Source organism: Aquarana catesbeiana, linkage group LG05 (assembly GCF_042186555.1).
Source record: "Aquarana catesbeiana isolate 2022-GZ linkage group LG05, ASM4218655v1, whole genome shotgun sequence".
NCBI lineage: Eukaryota > Metazoa > Chordata > Amphibia > Anura > Ranidae > Aquarana > Aquarana catesbeiana.
The window spans coordinates 117,070,648-117,094,819 of NC_133328.1; the positions used below are offsets into that span (position 1 = coordinate 117,070,648).

Consider the following 24,172-nt stretch of genomic DNA (forward strand, 5'->3'; position numbering starts at 1 on the left):
AAACTGCTTAATGTTAGGGTTTAGCCGGATCATATTTAACAGCGGTTCCAGGGTAAGGGCAAAAATGAGCGGGGACAGTTGCACCCCTGTCTCGTCCCGTTGCGTATAGGAAAAGTGCCAGAGAGAGTTCCATTTGCCTTGACCCGAGCCTCCGGAGAACTATATAAGGAGCCTATCCACCTAAGCATGTTTTGGCCAAGGCCCAATCTAGACAGCTGTCAGGAAGGGCATGCCAGCACCCAAGATGGCTGCCGAAGAAGATGACCTGTTACCTCTGGCCCTGTCAGAATGCCATTGGTGCACACGTACCCTATGACAGCTTTTGCCACCCAAACAGGCTATTTAAACTTTCCAGACTCAGTGCTGTCTGCTCTACAGCGTTCCCTGTGTATCCTGCAATTACTTACCTGACTTCTGTTCCTGTTGTGACCCGGCTTGCTTCCTGACCTTCCTGTTTCCTGCCTGCATTCGACCCCGGCTTGTCCTCTACTCTGCACCTGCCTGCTCCTTCTGCCACTCCACTGCCAGTCTGCTAATCTGATTCTGCTTCCGCTTCAGCCTCTGTTCCTGACGTGCCCGTTTGTGTATGACCCGGCCTGCCTGTACCTACCTTCTCTTCAGCCTCGAGGGTACCACCATCCCTTCTGCTGCACCTGCACTTCTGCCTTTGGGGACCGGTTGTCTACTCGCTCCAACTACCTGCCTACCACTGCTCTGGGATTCCTACAGACACCTCTACAGCCCGGCCGAGTGCTCCAATCCAGCTCCAGATTCAGTGATCCAGCCATGGACTCGTGCGTTGTAAGAGAGGCCGTCCTCTGCATATCAGGCTCCATCACCAGGTACGTGACAGTAGCAGACAGCCACGTCTGAGCCTGTGCGAGGACCCTCTCCTATGGAGGAACTCTGCCAACACCTAGCCGGATCAAGCTGTAAAGGACTTAAAACAGCGTTATACCCAGCTGGAAGGCCAAATACAGACCTTGTCTGCCTCTGCTCCTGCTCAAGCACCTTCCACTTCTGGGATGCCAGCAGCTCCCGCAGTCGTTATGCTACCACCTGAACCCAGAACCCCAACTCCTGAAAAGTTCCACGGAGAATGCAACAAGTTCAGAGCCTTTCGCAACGCATGCAAACTCTATTTTGCGCTACAACCACAAACCTTCTCCCTGGAAGCCACCAAGGTCGGTTTTGTCATTTCCTTGCTTCAGGGGGAACCACAGGCCTGGGCTCACCGGCTCCTTGAACAAAAGGCCACATCTCTGATGGACTTAGCCTCTTTTTTTGGAGCCATGGCTTAGTTATATGAAGACCTCCAGCAAGCCTCTACTGCGGAAGCTGCCCTTCACACACTTCAGCAGGGTCACAGGGCCGTGGAGGACTATGTTTCAGAATTCAGGCGCTGGAGTTCCAACGCCAGCTGGAACGATGCTGCCCTGCGTTACCGGTTCCGCATGGGCCTTTCTGATCCTCTCAAGGACGAGCTAGCACGAACAAGTGTCCCCTCCACCTTGAAGACACTTATAAATTTGTCAATCCAGATTGACTGTCGCCTAAGGGAACGTAGGTCAGAACGAGCCACCGACCAGTCACGTCCAGTATGGATGCTTCCACTAGTGTCTGGTTCTTTTAGTCCCGCTTCAGACGCACCTGAACCCATGAAGCTTGGCCTTCTCCGCCCTTCTCTGACTACAGAAGAACGCCAGCGCGGATGCCAGATAAATCTTTGCCTGTACTGTGGAGGATCAGGACGTTATGTGAGGTCTTGCCTGGTCAAAATCCGCAAGTGCCTCTCTTACATTCGCTTCTCCTCCATCTCTACCCAATCACTCTGCTCATCTTGCTCTTCCCATTTTGTTACAGCTCCCAGGAGGAGCTATCCAGACCCCTGCTATAATTGACTCTGGAGCTTGCAGCTGTTTCAAAGATTTAGCTTTTGCTGCCAAACATCACGTTCCTCTACTCCCAAGGCTCAGAGACTTTCTGTACATCTGGCAGACGGATCCCGCACTAAATCTGGATTAGTTACTATTGAAACCATCCTGTTATCTACCACCTTTGCCGAGAACCATCAAGCGCTTCTACGCCTAGATGCAATCGCTTCCCCTCTGTTCCCTATCATTCTGGGTATGCCTTGCTTAAAAGCTCATAACCCTCACATAACCTGGGTTACAGAAGAAATCAAGTTTCTTTCCCCCTATTGCCTTCAGCATTGCTGGCAAGAGAATCATCAGGACCAATCTCCCCTGCTGTGCATCGATTTGGAGTCCGAAGCCCGCCAAGTCGTTCCAGTAGCATATCACGGCTTTCTGGACGTTTTCAGCAAAAGGGGGGCAGAAACGCTTCCTCCTCATAGGGCTTATGACTGTCCAATTGAGCTCCTTCCTGGGGTTGAAGTTCCTTTTGGCAGGATCTTTCCTCTATCTGAATCTAAACTTGTTGATTTGAAAGACTACTTAAAAATAAACAACCTTGTAAAGGGGTTAATTCGCCCCTCCACGTCTCCTGCCAGTGGGGGGGATCTTTGTAGAAAAAAAGGACCACTCATTACAGCCATATGTGGACTACCGTGAACTTAATAAGGTCACTGTAAAAAAAAAAGTTACCCTCTTCCACTTGTGCCTGAATTATTTCAGCGACTCGGTACAGCCACTATTTTCACAAAATTGGATCTTCGGGGTGCTTATAACCTGGTTCGCATACGAGAGGGGGATGAATGGAAGACAGCGTTTCTCACACGGTTTGGGCATTTCGAATAACTCATAATGCCTTTTGGACTTTGCAATGCCCCCGCTACTTTTCAGCACTTCATCAACAATGTCTTCTCAGATTTCCCAGATCTGTTTGTTTTTATTTTGATGATATACTAATCTTCTCTCCTTCTAGATCACCACCGTAGTCATGTCAAGAATGTACTGAGTCGCCTTCGACAACAGACTTTATGCAAAACCAGAGAAATGTGTATTTGAACGCCAAAGCATCCAATTCCTTGGTTTAATCATTTCCACCAAAGGCATCCAGATGGATCCCCAGAAGGTTACAGCCATCCTGGATTGGCCTGCTTCCAGTGATAAGGGTGTCCAACGTTTCGTGGGGTTTGCAAATTTTTATCGAAAATTCATCAGAAATTTTTCTGCACTCATGTCCCCATTACAAGTTTAACCGAACAAGGTACAAGATTCTCTTGGTCTCCGGAAGCTCAGAAAGCTTTTGACACCCTAAGGAGTCTTTTCACATCTGCATCTGTCCTGAAACACCCTGACCCAGCCCTGCCCTACGTCTTGGAAGTAGACACCTCAGAAACAGCGGTCAGAGCAATATTATCTCAGAGGTAGGGAGCTAAGGCTCTACTGCATCCAGTTGCATTTTTTTCCCCGCAAACTGTCAAATGCTGAAAGGAACTATGATGTCGGGGACCGTGAACTTTTGGCCATCAAAGCCGCACTGGAGGAATGGAGGTACCTGCTAGAGGGGGCCACACACCCAATCTTGATCTTACCGATCATAAGAACCTCGAGTATTTAAGAACAGCAAAAAGATTGAAACCTCGACAAGCCAGTTGGGCACTATTCTTTTCTAGATTCACTTTTCACTTCACGTTCATGCCCGGATCCAAGAATACAAAACCCGATTCGCTATCACGCATGTTCAGCAAATCTAAAGAGATCTCATCTCCAGATAACATTCTATCCCCTCGGAACTTCCTGTTACTTCAAGGATAGTTAATAAAACAAATTAAACAAACTCTAGTAAGGTACCCTTCACCAACCGGGGTTTCTCTACTGGCAAAGGATGGGCTACTTTGGCACGAAGACAAGGTCTTTGTGACGGAAGACCTCCGAATGGCCATCCTGGGGCGATGCCATGATCATGTGCTGACAGGTCACTTTGGCATTGGCAAGACAACTGAATTAGCACAACGGACATTTTGTTGGCCTGGGGTGGAAAAAGATTGTAGGAAATATGTGGAATCTTGCACCACTTGCATCCGCAATAAAACCAGCAGATCCAGGGCCTGGGGTCTAAAACCTTTACCTGTCCCCAGTAGACCTTGGAAGATCTCAATAGATTTTATTTTTTTTATTATTTAAACTTCCCCCATCTGAGGGCTACAATACAATTTTTGTAGTGGTTGATAGGCTATCTAAGATGGCACACTTCCTGCCCATGAAGGGCACACCATCTGCTTGAGAAACAGCTAAAACCTTTGTCAAGAAGATCGTAAGGCTTCACGGGATTCCGGCCAATATTGTGTCCGACCGTGGGGTGCAGTTTACATCCAGATTCTGGAGAGCCTTATGTGATTCACTCTGGATTGAACTTTCATTTTCTGCATATCACCCACAAACGAATGGGCAGACAGAGAGGACTAATCAAACCCTCGAGCAGTACCTGCAATGTTTCTCCTCATTTTCTCAAGACGATTGGGCTTCTCTGCTTCCCCTGGCCGAGTTTTCTTATAACAATTCAGTACACTCTGCTACAAAGCAATCTCCATTTTTTGCAAACTACGGTTTCCACCCTTCCTTTTTGTCTAATACAGTTCCAGGTTCCCCTGCACCAGCTATTTCTGAAACCATAAATTTCTTCAACGCCAATAACAAACTGCTACAGGAAACAATGGCCAAGACACAGGCATACAATAAAGAAGTTTTTGACAGAAAAAGAAGAGAATTGATCTTGAACCCTGGTAACCAAGTGTGGCTAGCAACTACTAATTTGAAACTGGCCTGTCCCTTGAAGAAACTGGGCTCTAAATTTATAGGACCATTTCTGGTGAAGAGACGGATCAATGAGGTTGTGTATGAATTAGAGTTGCCCAAGTCATTTAGAATCCACCCTGTGTTCCACATTACCTTGTTGAAACCTGCCATTCCTGACCCCTTCCCAGGACGAAATTCTGGCCCGCCTGAATCCGTAATTATTGACGTGGAAGAAGAGTTTGAGGTGGAAACTATTTTAGACTGCAGGAAGAGAAGAAATCAGATCCAGTTCCTAATAAAATGGAATGGAAAGGGTATGGGCCAGAGGACAACTTCTGGGAACCTGAAGGTAATATCCATGCCCGAAATTTGGTTCAAGCTTTTAGAAATTCCAATCCTGACAAGTGGGCCAAGCTGGGCATGCTGAGGCTGCCCTTTGGGGGGGGGGGGGCGCAGTGTCAGGAAGGGCATGCCAGCACACAAGATGGCTGCCGAAGAAGATGACCTGTTACCTCTGCCCCTGTCAGAATGCCATTGGTGCACGCACCCTATGACAGCTTTTGCCGCCCAAACAGGCTATTTAAACTCAGCCAGTTTCCAGACTCCGTGCTGTCTGCTCTACAGCATTCCCTGTGTATCCTGCAATTACTTACCTGGTTTCCGTTCCTGTTGTGACCCGGCTTGCTTCCTGATGTTCCTGTTTCCTGCCTGCTTCCGACCCTGGCTTGTCCTCTACTCCGCACCTGCCTGCTCCTTCTGCCACTCCACTGCCAGGCTGCTGACGACCCGGCCCGTAATCTGATTCTGCTTCCGCTTCAGCCTCTGTTCCTGATGTGCCTGTTTGCGTGTGACCCGGCCTGCCTGTACCTGCCTTCTCTTCAGCCTCGAGGGTGCCACCATCCCTTCTGCTGCACTTCTGCCTGTCGGGACCAGTTGTCTGCTCGCTCCAGCTACCTGCCTACCACTGCTCTGGGATTCCTACAGACACCACTACAGCCCGGCCGAGTGCTCCGATCCAGCTCCAGGTTCAGCAATCCTGCCAGGCGCTCGTGTAACTCTGCATCTCGGTGCTTCCTGTCAGCTCTATCAGGGGCTTCAAGTCAGAGTTGTAAGAGAGGCCGTCCTCTGCGTATCAGGCTCCATCACCAGGTACGTGACAACAGCACTGCCTGAAGATATGTCCAGTCTACCCTGTCAAAAGCCTTCTCGGCGTCTGTGGACAGTAAAAAGCAGGGTGAAACCGGTCTGTTGTAAATTTGCCCAGTGCATTAGCTGTATAGCTCGCTTGGAGTTGTCCTTGGCCTTCCTCCCCGCTATGAAGGGTGTTTGGTCTGAGTGAATTACCGACGGTAAAATGGGCTTTAGCCGATTCGCTAAGATCTTCGCCTTAATGTCAGTGTTAACGAGATCGGTCTATAGCTATTCTGGGTAGTAGGGTCCTTCCTTCGGGAGGTGTCAAGCATGAATCAGACTGAGACAGAAGTACAGTTAAATAACACTTGTTTACTCTGTTTACCTTTTTATTATTATTAAACATATTCAAAATTTAGCCAGAGTTCAGGAACTGGAATGGATAGTCAGAATAACCAAAACGTCAGGGAGCCAGAGATGAGCGTAGTAGAACAGCAAGCAGGATCTGTAGCCAGAAGGAATGTCGCCAAGCAAGCCTTTAACAGGAACACAGGAGAGCGACTCTAGAGATGTGACCAAGGCGAAGGCAGAGATCATCTGGGCTGGGACAGCTTAAGTAGGTAGGACTGACGAGCGGGATATCAACAGGTGAGTCACTGTGGAGAGATAGGAGCTGGCAATTAGCAGCTTTAAGAAGGAAGGGCTGAGCCCAGCCCTAACAGTACCTCCTCCTCAATGACCCCTCCCCATCGGAGGACCACCAGGCTTGAGGGGAAAGCGTCTATGGAAATCACGGAGGAGGACGTCTGAGGATGAGACCCAAGAGCGTTCCTCCGGACTGTACCCTTTCCAATGAACCAAGTACTGTATGCTCCCACGGAACCTACAGGAGTCAACAATGGACCATACTTCATACTCCTCATGGTTCTCAACCTGTACAGGGTGAGGACGAGGCACCGAGGTGGTAAAGCGGTTGCAGACCAAGACCAAAGGTTTTAATAAGGAGACATGAAATACATTTGAGATACGCATGTTAGAAGGAAGATCTAATGCATAAGCCACTGAGTTAATCCTGCGAAGACTACGGCAAGGACCAATAAACCGAGGTGTGAACTTCAGAGAGGGAACACGAAGATGGTGGTTGCGAGATGACAGCCAGACCCTGTCTCCAACCTCTTAGTAAGGTGCAGGCAGGCGTTTGCGGTCAGCATGGAGTCTGTACCTATCATTAGCATGTCGCAAAGCCTCCAGGACTTGTGCCCAAGTGGAACGAAGACCACGGAGATGCTCCTCTAACGCAGGAATACTCTGCGGAACAAATAAGTCAGGCAACATGGAAGGTTGGAAACCATAGTTCGCCATAAACGGGGACAATCGGGAAGCAGAATTCAAGGCACTATTGTGAGCATTCTCCACCCACGGTAAGAGGTCTGACCAGTTTGTATGATGGTCAGAAATACAGCAATGTAGGAATTGCTCCAAGGACTGATTGGCTCATTCTGCGGCCCGATTAGACTGCGGGTGATACGCAGAGGAGAAAGCAAGCTGAATTCCCAACTGTGCACAAAAGGCTTGCCAGATCCAGAAAAAAACTGACTATCCTTGTCCGAGACAATCACCTTGGGTAGCCCATGTAAGCGAAAAATCTCCCGAGCAAAAATCTAAGCCAGTTCCTTAGAAGTGGGCAACTTCTTAAGTGGAATATAATGGGACATTTTCGAGAACCGGTCAACCACCATAAGGATAACTGTGTTGCCCTGGGAGTTGGGTAACTCCACAATGAAATCCATAGACAGGTGGGTCCAGGGCCTCTCTCCATTGGGTATGGGTTACATAGTAAGGTTGAATAAAGACAACAGTCCATCCAGTTCAACCTGAGTGAGTGTGGGTGCGTGTCTAAAATTGTCCCTATCCCCTGTACATTGTGTCTCATTAAGATGCTCATTTATTATATTATTTATTTAAGGTACCCATATAGGGCCGTCAATTTACGCAGCGCTCCACACATACATCGCACACTCACATCTGTCCCTACCTTCAAGGAGCCCACAATCAAAGGTCCCCAACTCAAATTCATATACTAGGGCCAATTTTGGACAGAAGCTAATTAACCAACCAGTAGGAAACTGGAGTACCCGGAGGAAACCCATGCAGGCATAGGGAGAACATGCAAACTCCAGGCAGATAATGTCGTGGTTAGGATTCAAACCAGTGACCCTTTTTGCTGTTTGGTGAGAGTGCTACCCACTACACCACTGTACCAGTTGTAACAGGCCCACTGGAAGGTGTCGTGGAGTCTTACTCTGTGCACACACGGAACAGGCAGCTACGAAGGTGGTTACATCAGCACGTATACTAGGCCACCAGAATTGTTGGGAAATGGCCCAAAAGTTGATTCTTCCCAGGGTGGCCAGCAGCCTTGGAAGAATGGTAAGTCTGGAGAATGGCAGTACGGAGACTCTCTGGGGCAAAGCAGAGGTCACAAGGTTTCTCAGGGTGAACATGGACCAGAGGAGCAAGAATTTGGTCACCCAAAGGAGAAGTGAGACTGGTGCGAACCATAGCCAGAATACGATCAGGGGGAATCACAGGAACCGGAACCAACTCCATCTTGGAAGTGGAGAAAAATTGTCGTGACAAAGCGTCAGCCCTTACATTCTTAGTACCGGTTAAGAATGAGACAATGTAATTGAAACTAGACAAGAAAAGAGCCCATCGCTCCCTTCTGGGAGAGAGGCATTTAGCCTCAGTCAAGAACGTGAGATTCTTATGGTTAGTAAGAATGAGAACCGGCACAGTGGTACCTTTTGAGGAGATGTCTCCATTCTTTCAGGGCTACAATGATCGCTAACGGCTCTCTTTTACCAATCTCGTAATTGCACTACGCAGGTGAAAATTTTCTTGGAAAAGTAGCCCAGGATGCATAGCGATCTCAGAGGACGTTGAGACAGAAGGGCGCCAACTCCATTCTCAGACGCATCAACCTCAAGGATAAAAGGTAACGTAGGATCAGGATGTGTCAACACAGGAGCAGAAACAAAGGCAGCCTTGAGACTCTCAAAGGCCTTAATGGACTCCGGAGACCAACTCTGTGGGTTACTGTCCTTTCTGGTCATATCAGTCAGGGGCTTGACCAGAGATGAGCAGTTCCGAAGAAAACTTCCGATAATAGTTAACAAAGCCAAGAAACCTCTGCAGAGGACGTAAACCCACGGGTCGGGGCCACTGTAGGACTCCGAAAGTTTCTCTGGGTCCATCGAAAAAAACAACAGTGGAAATGACCAGGAATTGAACCTGTTCACGATGGAATTTGCACTTCTCCAATTTACAACAAAGATTGTTCTCTTAGTTTCTGCAGCACGCGACAGACATCTGTGTGTTGGCTCTCCAGGGACTTGGAAAATATGAGGATATCGTCGAGATAAACCACCACACATAACTGCAACAAATCTCGGAGGACATCGTTAATTCCTGGAAAACTGCCAGGACGTTACAAAGGCCAAAAGGCATTACGAGGTACTCATAATGGCCTGTTCTGGTATTAAACGCAGTTTTCCACTCATCGCCCTCCTTAATACTCACGAGCAGTGTTAATTTTGGCAGCAAATTTCAATTTAGTTTTAGTCTTAGGACTAAAATGGCGTTTTAGTCCCAATTTATGCTTCTGCAATTGTTTTTTTAGTCGACTAAATCTCCAGTACATTTTAGTCAATTAAAATGTCCTACGTTTTAGCCGACTAAAACTCATTTTAGTCGTCTAAAATCGAATGGGTGTAATTAAATTGTAATGCATTAGTTAACGACTCTATACAATTTCCAATGGTATTATATACTGCTGGAGTGAAAAATCTAATATGCTATTTATGGTATTGAGGTATTAACATGCACTACAGACCAGTGTTAATTTGGAACTCAAATTTAGTTTTAGTCTTAGTCTTTTGCCTAAAATGGCATTTTAGTTTTAGTCCCATTTTTAGTCTTTTGACTAAAATGCCATTTTAGTTTTAGTCCCATTTTAGTCTTTTGACTAAAATGCCATTTTAGTTTTAGTCGTATTTTAGTCATCTCAATTGTTTTAATTTTAGTCCACTAAAATAATATTCATTTAGTCGACTAAAATGTTTTAGTCGACGAAATTAACACTGCTCACTAGATTCTATGCCCCTTTCAAATCAAGCTTTGTGAAAACCGTTGCTCCCTTGAGGTGGTCAAATAACTCCATAATAAAAGGTATAGTATAGGCATTCTTAATTGTGAAACGATTGAGACCCCTAAAATCAATACAAGTTCTCAGTTCACCACTGTTCTTCACAAAGAAGAAACCAGCACCTGCAGGAGATGAGGATTTGCGGATGAAACCTCGAGAGTGCATCTGCAACATACTACTCTATGGCCCTATCCTCCAAGACCGACAAAGGGTAAACCCTGGGGTATATCACCAGGTTGAAGGTCAATTGCGCAATCATATGACCAGTGTGGAGGCAAACTACCGGCTTGACCTTTGTCAAAGACATTGCTAAAAATCGCGATACTCCAGCAGGGAGGAGAGTGAAGAGGTGCACGGGACATTGACTACCTTTTGGAAGCATGACTTGCTGCATTGTGGCAACCAGGAGAGAATCTCAGCACGAAGCCAATCAGGAGGTGTTGTGCCTCTGTAACCAAGGAAACTTAGGTGAGGAAATAACTTGGAATTGGATTATGTCATGGTGAAGAGCCCCTACGGCCATGGACAACGGAACTGTCTCATGATTCACATGGGCATGCTCTAGAGGTCTCATATCAAGAGCCTCAATGGCAAGTGGAGTGTCACGCAGCGTAATCGAGTGCTTCGATACAAAGGCAGCATCAAAGAACAGGTCTGCAGCCTGTTGATTAGAGCCTGTATCTCGACAGACGACTCAGCCCAAGAAAAGGTAACCAAAACTAGTGGCTTATCCTTCTGGATAACTGGGGACGAAATAACGCCACCTAACAACGCCCGTGACAGGACCTCAAGTTTGGTGTTCCTTGGATGGGTAGGACAAAACTTCAAAAAGTGGCCTGCCTGGCCACAAAAGCAAAATCTCTCCCTGCTGCTAAAGGGTTCTCTTATCCACAGAGAGACACGTGAAGCCTGAGTGCATGGGTTCATCTTCACAGATCGACTCGGTACCAGGAGGCATGGGAGGTGAGTGAGGCAAGGGTGGGACTTGCAATGTTCAGAGACAAATGTACAGGAGGCTTCCGCAAGCGCTCCTTAAAAGGAGTCAATGAGGACGGCAAACATGATCAGCTTCTCCAGCTCAGTGGGTATATCTCGGGCTGCTATCTCATTCTCAATGGTATGCGAGAGACCATGAGAAAAAGCAGCCACGAGGGCCTCATTGTTCCAAGCAACTTCTGCTGCCAGAGTACGGAATTCAGTGGCGTAATCTGCAACAGTTCTCGTACTCTGAAGGACATGAGGCACTTGGCAGCGGAAGTAGAGCGTGCGGGAACGACAAATACCCTTTTAAAAGAAGCCACAAACTCAGGGTAACTCGAGACAACAGGTTTTTCCTTCTCCCATAGAGGGTTTGCCCAGGCCAAGGCTCTCTCAGAAAGCAAAGATATCACAAAACCTACTTTGCTTCTGTCCGTGGGAAAGCATCTCAAAGTATATCTCAACTTGGTTGAGAAACCCTGTGCATTGGACTGGATCGCCCCCAAATCGCTGGGACAGCAGAGTGGAACCAGATATACCTCTTAGAGGTAATAAGCGAGGCGGGTGCCTGCACAGAGACTGAAGCAGCAGCAGGGACGGCCTGCAACACAGGTCTTACTGGAGCAGCCATAGTGGGAGATTCCAGGTGAGCCGTGCGACTCAGGAGCGTTTGTAACGCCATGGCAAACTGATCCATGCGGTGATCCTGCTCATCCAATTTGGAAAAAATATTACCAACAAGTGGATTGACTGCATCTTCTGAATTCATGGCCTTTGCCTACTGACAGAAACCATGAATCAAACTGAGACAGAAGTACAGTTAAATCCCACTTGTTTAATAATAACAAGGTAAACCGGATACCGTATATACTCGAGTATAAGTCGAATTTTTCTCCCTTTTTTTTGGGCTGAAAGTGTCCCCTTTGACTTATACTCGAGTCACCGCCGTCTGTCTGCATGATCAGCGTGTCATGCAGGCAGACGGCGGCCGGCGTGTGATGATAGTGTTCGGAGGCTATTCCAGCTTTCAAAAGCCGCGCCTCCTGCTCCTCTGTGATAGGCTGAACAGCTGTCAGTGTACAGCCTATCACGGACATTCTCTCATCCTCATCCGTGGTATGAGAATGAGAGAATGTCCGTGATGGGCAGTCAGAGGTCAGCCTATCACAGACGAGAAGGAGGCGCGGCTTTTGAACTGTGGAATGGCCGCCGAACACTATCATCACACGCCGGCCGCCGTCTGAGGATGGAGATCGCCACAGGTAGGCTGCACACATGTACAGGACACAGGTAGGCTGTACAGGACACAGGGAGGCATGCAGCTGCAGATGGGCATTGTTGACCCTCTGCATTTCTCACCCTCGTCTTATACTTGGGTCAATAAGTTTTTCCCAGTTTTTTGTGGTAAATTAGGGGCCTCGACTTATACTCGAGTATATATGGTATATGTATTTAAAACATAGCCAGAGTTCAGGAACCAGAACGGATAAGTTCAGGAACTGGAATGGATAGTCAGACAAGCCAAAACATCAGGGAGCCAGAGATGAGCATAGTAGAACAGCAAGCAGGATCTGGAGCCCGAAGGAATGTCAGACGAACAAGTCTTTAACAGGAACACAGGAGAGTGTCTCTAGAGATGTGACCAAGGCGAAGGCAGAGATTATCTGGGCTGGACGGCTTAAGTAGGCAGGACTGACGAGCAGGATATCATCAACAGGTGAGTCACTGTGGAGAGATAGCTGGCAATTAGCCAACAGCTTAGCGGCCAGCTTTGAGAAGGAAGGGCTGAGCCTAGTCCTGACAGGAGGACTGTAATATGGTCTAACGGTTCTTCTTTTGGGATAGAAATTCCCGTTGCAAGGGTATTAACCCCATGCCGACTGACTCACGCCGATATGTCGGCAGAAGGGCACGTACAGACATATGAATGTACCTGTATGTTGCCTTTTAAGGCGCGGCATTGTGGGCGCGTGCGCCCGCCGCCAGCTCTGTGAATGTGATCACAGGTCCCGCAGATTTGATGTCCCGCGATCGTCTCACGGAGAGGGAGAACGGGGAAGTGCTGATGTAAACAAGCAATGTCCCCATTCTTTTTAGTGACAAGACACTGATTACAGCTTCCTGTGATCGGGAGCTGTGATTAGTGTTGTGTCATACGTAGTCCATCCCCCCTACAGTTAGAACACATCCCTAGGACACACTTAACCCCTGCAGCGCCCCCTACTGGTTAACCCCTTCACTGCCAGTCACATTTACACAGTAATCAGTGCAATTTTAATCGCACTGATCGCTGTATAAATGTGAATGGACCCAAAATAGCGCCAAAAGTGTCCGAAATGTGTCTGTGTCGCAGTCATGATAAAAATCACAGATCGCCGCCATTACTAGTAAAAAAAAAAAAAATATTAATAAATGCCATAAAACTATCCCCTATTTTGTAGACGCTATAACTTTTGCGCAAACCAATCAATAAACGCCTATTGCGATTTTTTTTTTTTTTTTTTTTTTTACTAAAAATATGTAGAAGAATACGTATCAGCCTAAACTGAGGAAAATTTTTTTTTTTTAATATATATATTTGTTGGGGATATTTATTATAGTAAAAAGTAATGTATTGTTTTTTTCAACATTGTCACTTTTTTTGTTTATAGTGCAAAAAATAAAAACCGCAGTGGTGATCGAATACCACCAAAAGAAAGCTCTATTTGTGGGGAACAAAACATGTCAATTTTGTTTGGGAACCACGTCGCACGACCGCACTATTGTCAGATAAATCGGCGCAGTGCTGAATCGCAAAAAACGCTCCGGTCTTTGGCCAGCCAAATGGTCGGGTACTGAAGTGGTTAAAATCCACACATGGTTAGAAAGGAAGTGGGGAGAATTTTTGATAATAAACATTGGTAAACCCATCAGGACCCAGACTTTTGCCCTGAGACAACTCCTTAATCACTTCAATACAGGGCTTTTATACACCCTTCCTTCCCAGAGCAATTTTTAGCTTTCAGCGCTCTCACATTGAATGACAATTACTCACTCATGCTACACTGTACCCAAACAATATATTTATATTTTTTTCCCCACAAACAGCTTTCTTTTGGTGGTATTTAATTGCCGCTGGGTTTTTTATTTTTTGCAATATAAGCAAAAAAGAGAAATTTTTGAAAAAAAACTTTTTTTTTTAGTTTCTATTGTAACATTTTGCAAATAAGTCATTTTTCTTAATAAATTTGGGACAAAATGTATACTGCTACATATCTTTAGTCAAAATAACCCAAATTAGTGTATATTATTTGGTCTCTGTGAAAGTTAGTCTACAAGCTATCATTGCAAAATTGATCATACCTGATCACACCTGAGTACTAAAGGCCCGTCTCATTTCTTGAGACCCTAACAAGCCAGGAAAATACAAATACCCCCCAAATTACCCCTTTTTGGAACGCAGACATTCCAAGGTATTTAGTAAGAGGCATGGTGAGTTTTTGGGTTTTTTTTGAAGTTGTGATTTTTTCCCACAATTCTTGGGAAACTGTAATATTATTATTTTTTTTTATACACAAAATTGTCATAACAAGTTAATTCTCTCACACAGCACATGCATGCTTGCAAGGACACCCCAAAATACATTCTGCTACCCCTGAGTATGGCAATACCACATGTGTGAGACTTTTTACATAGCCTGGCCACATACAGAGGCCTAAAATCCAAGTAGCACCATCAGGCGTTCTACAAGCATAAATTACACATCTCATTTCTCAACCACCTATTACAGTTTTGAAGACCCTGGAGCACCAGGACAATGGAAACTCCCACAAAATGACCCCATTTTGGAAAGCTAACACCCCAATGTATAGTCTGAGGCATAATGGGTCTTTTGAACGGTTAATTTTTTTTTTCCAGAAGTTTTTGGAAAATGTGAGGAAAAAATTAAAACGCATTTTTTTTTTTTACACAAAGTTGTCAATTTATAAGATATTTCCAACACACAGCATGTACATAGCAAAAAGGACGCCCCAAAATACATTCTGCTACTCCTCCTGAGTATAGCGATACCATACGTGTGAGACTTCTACGTAGCCTGGCCACATACAGAGGCCCAGCATCCAAGTAGCACTGTCAGGTGTTCTAGAAGCATAAATTACACACATACAGTTGTATGCAAATGTTTAGGAACCCCTGACAATTTCCATGATTGTAATTTATAAATATTTGGGTATTTGGATCAGCAATTTCATTTTAATCTGTCAAATAACTGAAGGACACAGTAATATTTTAGTAGTGGAATGAGGTTTATTGGATTAATGGAAAATGCGCAATATGCATCAAAACAAAATTATACAGGTGCATAAATTTGGGCATCCCAACAGAAAAATCACATCAATATTTAGTAGAGCCTCCTTTAGCAGAAAAAACAGCCTCTAGACGCTTCCTATAGCCTGTAATGAGTGTCTGGATTCTGGATGAATGTATTTTGGACCATTCCTCCTTACAAAACCTCTCCAGTTCAGTTAGGTTTGATGGTTGCCGAGCATGGACAGCCCGCTTCAAATCACCCCACAGATGTTCAGTGATATTCAGGTCTGTGTACTGGGATGGGCCATTCCAGAACATTGTACTTGTTCCTCTGCATAAATGCCTGAGTATTTTTTGAGCAGTGTTTTGGGTTGTTGTCTTGCTGAAATATCTAGTACTGGCGTAACTTCAACTTTGTGACGGATTCCTCAACATTATTATCAAGAATCTGCTGATATTGAGTGTAATCCATGCGACTCTACTTTAACCAGATTCCCAGTACCGGCACTGCCCACACAGCCCCACAGCATGATGGAACCTCCACCAAATTTTACTGTGGGTAGCAAGTGTTTTTCTTGGAATGCTGTGTTTTTTTGCCGCCATGCATAAAGCCCCTTGTTATGACCAAATAACTCAATCTTTGTTTTATCAGTCCACAGCACCTTATTCCAAAATTAAGCTGGCTTATCCAAATGTGCGTTTGCATACCTCAAGCGACTCCGTCAGTGCAAAGTGCGCTGAATTGTTGAAGGATGCACAGTGACACCATCTGCAGCAAGTTGATGTTGTAGGTCTTTGGAGGTGGTCCGTGGGCTGTTTTTGACCATTCTCACCATCCTTCGCCTCGCCAATATTTTATGTGGCCTGCCACTTCTGGCCTTAACAAGAACTGTGCCCTGTGGTCTTCCATGTTCCTCACAGTGGACACTGACAGCTTATATCTCTGCGATAACTTTTTGTAGCCTTCCCCTAAACCATAATGTAGAACAATCTTTGTTTTCAGGTCATTTGATAGTTGTTTTGAGGCCCCCATATTGCCACTCTGCAGAGGAGAGTCAAAGAGAACAACTTGCAATTGGCCACCTTAAATACCTTTTCTCATGATTGGATGCACCAGTCTGACGTTCAAGGCTTAATGAGCTCACCAAACCAATTGTGTGTTCCAATTAATCAGTGCTAAGTAGTTACAGGTATTCAAATCAACAAAATGACACAGGTGCCCAAATTTATGCAGCTGTCTAATTTAGTTTTGATGCATATTGCGCATTTTCTGTTAATCCAATAAACCTACTTTCACTACTGAAATATTACTGTGTCCTTCAGGTATTTGATAGATCAAAATGAAATTGTTGATCCAAACACCCACATATTAATAAATGACAATCATGGAAATTGTCAGGGGTTCCTAAACTTTGCATACAACTGTAAATTCCTACCAACCTATCACATTGTTGAATGCCCTTCATATTTTTAACACATAGCATGTACTGTACATACCAATTACAAACCAAAATACATTCTACTGAGCAAAGGGTAAAGTAAAGATTACCTGCGGTTTTAGTAGTGCAGTGGTCCACAGAGGAGAGCATCAGTCCAGGCAGCAGGCAGGAACATGGACAGCGATAGCAAAACAGGCAGCAGGCAGGAATAGTCAGTACAGGTAGAGATGTCAGCACAGCCAAAGCATTGGTCCAGATAGCAGGCAGGGATGTGGTCAGCAGCAGCAAAAGGATCACCCATGCAGCAGGCAGGAATACTGTCCCTAGTTAGTATATGCAGCAGGCAGAGATATGGTCAGCACAGCCAAAGTATTTGTCCAGGGAGCAGGCAGGACCATCAAGCTTAGGGTGTTGGTCAGGAAAGAATTGGGACAGGGATAGAGGATTCTCCCACAGTGTACTGTATGTATTATGATTTTTTACTTTTTTGAATTTTCTGCCGGGCTCCGCCCCCGTGCGTCGCAATGATCGCAGGGAATGGAGCCCGGCACACAGAGGCTTCGGGCAGAGGACAGAGCCCACGGAAACAGCGAGGGGACATTGCAGGATCCTGGGGACAAGGTAAGTACACTGCACCATGATCCTGCAATGCAATCCCGTGTGTGGCTCAGGGTTACCGCTAATGGTACTGAAATTTAACCCTGAGCCACATTCGGGGAAACCGCCAGGGAGGTTAAAAGTCCGCCACAAGGGGATTTTCTTCTCTTTTTCCCATGCATCAATGGTACACTGAGGGGGGGAGGGGGCAAAGAAAATATTAGCATTAGGGTTAAACTATAAACAAGTAGCAGAAATCCAGTGGAGATTCTAGAACTACAAACTCTGACTGCTCTGGGACAGCAAAATGGTTTGTGGTATTTAATAATCACTACCCGGGGTTTGTAAGGTTTTAATGCATAATCAATTGATGTTACCATGGATCTTATTGTCCTATCATCTAATTATAGAAAATGTATTAATTTGACTTTCTATTTAGCTGGAATAATAATCTAAATTCACTTAGTAGTTCTGGATATTACAAAAAACCAACCTTGCATATAACTTTGTATATACAACCATGTTCTATTTAACAACTGTCTTCTTGAAATGTGCAAAAGAACTTCATTTCCTTTCCATATGTAAGCAGATATGACCTTGTGAGGTTTCTCCAACATAAATTCATGTAGCTAAGTTTATATCCACTATTTCAATTAAGGCACATACATGTATATCATCAATCTTGTCACTAGATGGTGCATGTCCTCAATAAAGTGAAATATATTTTGAAGTGATACTAAACAATAACCTTATTCTTCAAAAATAATCCATTAACATCCATTCCTTAATAGTTTTGTAATCTATTTTACATGAAATTGTTTCTTACTGTGTTTTGCTGGAGATTTGAAGGAGGCTGAGAGCAATAGAAGGGACTTTTAAAGTAAAGAATGCATTCTAAATCAAGTTTAGTGTTGCTTTAACCACTTCCCGACCGCCGCACGACTATGTACGTCCTAAGTTTGAACGGGGATATCGTTGTTATGGCAGCAGCTAGCTGCCATAACCCCGGTATCTCCGTTTTTGTGCGGCGGCCGGCTTTCAGATAAAAGTGGTCCCTGCGGCGGATTCGCCGCGAGATCACTTTTATCGGTGGCGGGAGAGGGCCCCTCCCGCCGCGATCCGGTGCCCTCCGCCGCTTACCGGAGCCGTCGGTAGCGGCGGAGGCGATCGCGTCCTGTGCCGTGGTGTGTCTGGAGACGAGTGAGGCCAAGATGGCGCTCACTCGTCTCCATGACACTGCTGGGCGGAAGCGACGTCAAAACATCACTTCCGTCCACGCCTCTTAAAGGCATATTTTTTCAAATGTCATTTTTCTAAATGACTTTTTTTTTTTTTTTTTTTTTTTTTTTTATTGCATTTTAGTCTTTTTGACCCCAGATCTCATATTTAAGAGGTCCTGCCATGCTTTTTTCTATTACAAGGGATGTAATGTAAAATTCCTTGTAATAGGAATAAAAGTGACACCATTTTTTTTTTTTTTTTAAACAGTGTAAAAATAAATAAAATATTGTAAAATAAATAATAAAAATAAAAAAAAAATTTTTAAAACCCCCCTGTCCCGACGAGCTCGCGCGCAGAAGCGAACGCATACGCGAGTAGCGCCCGCATATGAAAACGGTGGTCAAACCACACATGTGAGGTATCGCCGCGACCGGTAGAGCGAGAGCAATAATTCTAGCCCTAGACCTCCTCTGTAGCGCAAAATATGCAACCTGTAGAATTTTTTAAACGTTGCCTATGGAGATTTTTGAGGGTAAAAGTTTGACGCCATTCCACGAGCGGGCGCAATTTTCAAGCATGACATGTTGGGTATCAATTTACTTGGCGTAACATTATATTTCACAATATAAAAAAAAATTGGGATAACTTTACTGTTTTATTTTTTTATTCAAAAAAGTGAATTTTTTCCAAAAAAAGTGCGCTTATAAGACCGCTGCGCAAATACGGTGCAAAAAAAAGTATTGCAATGACTGCCATTGTATTCTCTAGGGTGTTAGAAGAAAAACCATATATAATGTTTGGGGGTTCTAAGTAATTTTCTAGCAGAAAAACCTGTTTTAAACATGTAAACACCTAAAATCCAAAACGAGGCTGGTCCTTAAGTGGTTAACTTATGACTACATTCTAAGGCTCAATTCACATCTGTGCGTGTTGCTTTTGAGCGTTTCTGCAGTGCTTTTTGCCGTGCTTGCCGTGTTTTTGGACTCGCGATTTACGTTTTTTTTAAACACTGTATATAGCTGGTTGCCAAGGAGGGGGGCCAGGAAGCCGGCCGCCACGTCCTTAACAACCAATGAGTCATCAGCTGTCAGCTGGCTTCCTGCTCAATGTAAAAAAAAAAATGCTGGCTAAAATAAACAACAATTGGGAAAAAACAGCGTGCCCCCTGCCACCCCACCCCAGGTCCATACCAGGCCCTTGGGACTAGTATGGATTTGGAGGGGACCCCCATGCCAAAATTTAAAAAAAAAACATGGCGTGGGGGTCCCCCCCAAATCCATACCAGACCCTTATCAGAGCATGCAGGTCAGGAAAGGGAGGGGACGAGCGAGTTCCAGGCCGCATGCCCTCAACATGAGGGGATGGGTGCTTTGGGGCAGGGGGGTACCCCTACCCATTCACTAAAAAAAAAATTAGTGTTAAAAAATACAGTAGACAGTTTTTGACAAGTCTTATTAAAAATCTTCTCTGCTTCTTCCTCAGGTCTTCCTCCATCTTCTCCCGCATCTTTATCCTCCGGTCTTCTCCTTCTCCCCCTGCTTCTTCCGCTCTTCTTGTTCCTCAGCCGCTGCTCCCTCCGACGACCATCCTCCGATGCTGTGTCCCACTGTTGGCGCCGATGTCCTGCATTTCTTAAATAACCGTGGGGGCGTGGCAATCGGATCGCGTCATCCGGAGGCCACACCCCTTGTGACGTCACCACCTGAGGCATGATGGGTCAGTGACGTCACAAGGGGGCGTGGCCTCCCGGTGACACAATCTTATTGCCACGCCCCCATCGTTATTTAAGAAATGCAGGACATCGGCGCCGACTTATCAGCGGGACGCAGCATCGGAGGGAGTGGCAGCAGAGGAAGAAGAGCGAAAGAAGAATCATGAGGAGAAGACCGGAGGATGAAGATGCGGGAGAAGATGGAGGAAGACCGGAGGAAGCAGAGAAGATTATTAATAAGACTTGTCAAAAACTGTCTACTGTATTTAATAATACACTACTTTTTTTTTTTTTGTGAATGGGTAGGGGTTCACATGGGGGGGCAGGATCTGGGGGCCCCCTTGTTAAAGGGGGCTTCCAGATTCCGATTAAGCCCCCCGCCTGCAAACCACCAGGCAAGGGCTGTCGGGAAGAGGCTGACAAAAAAAAAAAACCTCCGCTTTTCGGAACCCTCCCCCCTTCCAGTGTCACATTTGGCACCATTCAGGGGGGAGGGGGGTGCAGATACCTGTCTAAGACAGGTATTTGCACCCACTTCCGGCATAGACTCCCACGGGAATATATGCCTCTTCCCGTCCCCACCGCGCTGTCTGCTGGGACACACACGGGTCCCAGAGACAGCGGGGACCAGTTAGGAAGCGCAGCGCCACTCGCGCATGCGCAGTAGCGAACCGGGAAGTGAAGCCGCAGCGCTTCACTTCCTGATTCCCTTACAGAGAATGGAGGCGGTAGCACCTGAGGACCGAGGGACGATTCGGTCTCGGGTGCCGACATCGCTGGACCCTGGGACAGGTAAGTGTCCTTATTTTAAAAGCCAGCAGCTGCAGTATTTGTAGCTGCTGACTTTTAATTTTTTTTTTTTTTTTTGCGGGACTCCCTCTTTAAATTATTTATTTTGGGTTTACATCCATTTTTTAAAAAGAAAATATATTAAATTATGTATTAATAGGTACAGAACTGTTGGGGTATTTTATATCTGGCTGGTGTTTAGTTTTAAGACTGAAAAGCACTGTAATCTGTTTGCTAACAAAACATACTGATGCACTGTTTTTCCCCATTAGCAAACCTATTGACACAGTTTTTATGAAGATCTGTACTTCAAATATATTAATAGTAAAAAAGCCAGGTCTGAGCATGTAGGCCCTTTATAAAATAATCTAGAGTGGGTGACTGGGGACTAAGAAGGCTAATTTATTAAATACTTTCTTCAGCTCTGTGTATACAAAAGGGCATTGGGGAGCTCATGTCCATAATGGGGGTGGTAGTGACACAGCCCCGAATGATCCACAATGGCTCAAAAGTGATATGGTCCAGAAATATTTAGACAGAATAAAGGTGGATAAAGTACCTGGACTTGATGGCATCCACCCACGGATCCTAAAAGAATTGAGCTCTGTAATTTCAAAGCCATTGTATCTAATTTTTAGGGACTCAATGACAGGAATAGTACGACTGGATTAGCGCAGGGCGAACGTGGTGCCTATATTTAAAAAGGGTCAAAGTGTTTACCAAGTAACTATAGACCTGTTAGTTTAACTTCTATAGTGAGGAAGATACTGGAGCGTTTAATAAAAGACCACATAGATGAGTTCTTTCTGGACAAAAACATTTTAAGCAACAGACAGCATGGATTCATGAAAGACAGAAGTTGACAGACAAACCTGATTTCTTTTTATGAAGAGGTAAGTAAAACCTTGGACAGAGGGGTGACTGTGGACGTGGTATACTTGGATTTTGCAAAAGCGTTCGACACAGTTCCCCACACGCGGCTCATGTGTAAGATAAAGTCTACAGGCTTGGAAATCTCAGTTTGTAAATGGATAGAAAACTGGCTAAAAGACAGAATTCAGAGAGTAGTGGTTAATGATTCTTACTCTGAATGGTCTAGGGTTATCAGTGGTGTACCCCAAGGTTCAGTGCTGGGACCCTTACTTTTTAATAACCTTATAAATGATATTGGGTCTGGGATCGAAAGTAACATTTCTGTCTTTGCAGATGACACCAAGCTATACAGTGGAATAACGTCCTTACAGGATGTCTCCAATTTACAAACCGGCCTCAATGCACTGTCTAATTGGGCGACTGTGGCAGATGAGGTTTAATGTTGAGGTTATGCACTTGGGGGCTAAGAATATGCATGCATCATACATGCTAGGGGGAGTACAACTGGGGGAATCCATGGTGGAGAAGGATCTGGGGGTTTTGGTAGATCATAAGCTAAATAATAGCATGCAATGCCAAGCTGTAGTTTCCAAAGCGAGCAAAGTCCTTTCTTGTATTAGGAGAGGTATGGACTCCAGAGATAGAGCTATAATTTTGCCCCTGTTCAAATCATTAGTAAGACCTCATCTGGAATATGCCGTTCCGTTTTGGGCACCAGTTCTCAAAAAGGATATCGGGGAACTGGAGAAAGTGCAGAGAAGGGCAACCAAACTGATAACGAGGCATAGAGGAGCTCAGCTATGAGGAAATATTAGAGGAACTGAATGTATTCACTCTTGAGAAGAGGAGAATAAGGGGGGGTATGATCAACATGTTCAAATATATAAGGGGTCCATATCGTGAACTTGGTGTTGTTATTCTCTTTACGGTCAACCCAGAGGACACAGGGGCACTCTTTACGTCTAGTGGAAAAGAGATTTCATCTCCAAATACGCAAAGGTTTCTTCACAGTAAGAACTGTGAAAATGTGGAATAGACTCCCGCCAGAGGTGGTTCTGGCCAGCTCAGTAGATTGCTTTAAGAAAGGCCTGGATACTTTCCTAAATGTACATAATATAACTGGGTACTAACATTTATAGGTAAAGTTGATCCAAGAAAAATCCGATTGCCTCTTGGGGATCAGGAAGGAATTTTTTCCCCTGCTGTAGCAAATTGGAGCATGCTCTGCTGGGGATTTTTGCCTTCCTCTGGATAAACTGAGGGTATAAAATTGGGTATATTGGATTGTACGATATTTTTTATTTTATTTATTGTTTTTAAGGTTGAACTGTGAATGGACTTGTGTCTTTTTTCAGCCTGACTAACTATGTATCTATACTTTGGGCCATCTATTAAAAGTAGCAAAGATAACAGTGATGCTTGGTTAAATTTGTAGGTTGTTACTTTCTAAAAATATTTAATGATGGAAAGCTTATCCAGTACTTTTTCACCTTTTCTGTTTTCAGGTAGACCTTGACCTGCTTATTGACAAACGGAACAAAATCCAGAAAACCCTAAGTTCTTCAATTGACGACTTCATTGTTGAGGTTGAGCAAATGCCACTAGATGAACGTCTTACAAAGCTGGAGGTACAAATGTGAAACTTGCCTTTAGTATTGGGTGATACAGCATGGCCTATTTGTATGCATTCTCTTGGGTGTGGTCCCTTTTGGACACTAAGGGGTCTATTTATGTTTTTAGACTAGATGCACATAACTTTCATCCAGGATTCACACATTTTTTCAATTGAATCCCATTTAAAAAATGTGTGACTTTTGAGTGGAAAGTTTTCTAAATAGAACCTTTGGTTTGCACTATACCCCAGCTAAACTGGCTCGAATGAGATTTGGATGTGTTGCTATTTGTAACTTTTTTTGGCAGGATTTATTTCATTTTTTTGAACATACCATTAATCTTCCAACACCTCAGACCCTGGAAATTGGACTTTTAGGTATTCTGAATGACTTTGTTCCTAGGACTCATGTTCGAGTTCTGTTTCCTATGTTATTTTATGCATGTAAAGTGATCTAGTTTCCTTGGAAAGATGCTACTCCACCCACAGCTTAAAATTTTGACTGTGTGGTGAATGGGTATCTGCCTAAATTTAAATTAATATATAAGTGTAGGGCGTGCCCTAAGAAATTCACCAAAATATGGCAACCATGGTTGAATGAGTTGTCTTGTCCTCTCAACT

At 44.8% G+C, this 24,172-nt stretch overlaps 1 protein-coding gene across 1 annotated transcript in view; it reads left to right on the top strand.

The window, feature by feature from the left end:
• STK31 (serine/threonine kinase 31) overlaps window positions 1–24,172 on the top strand; it is a 462,200-nt gene that overhangs the window by 251,004 nt on the left and 187,024 nt on the right. Inside the window, exon 10 of the mRNA XM_073630106.1 lies at window positions 23,445–23,567. Coding sequence (XP_073486207.1) covers window positions 23,445–23,567 — 123 coding nt within the window. The remainder of the gene's footprint in view (window positions 1–23,444; window positions 23,568–24,172) is intronic.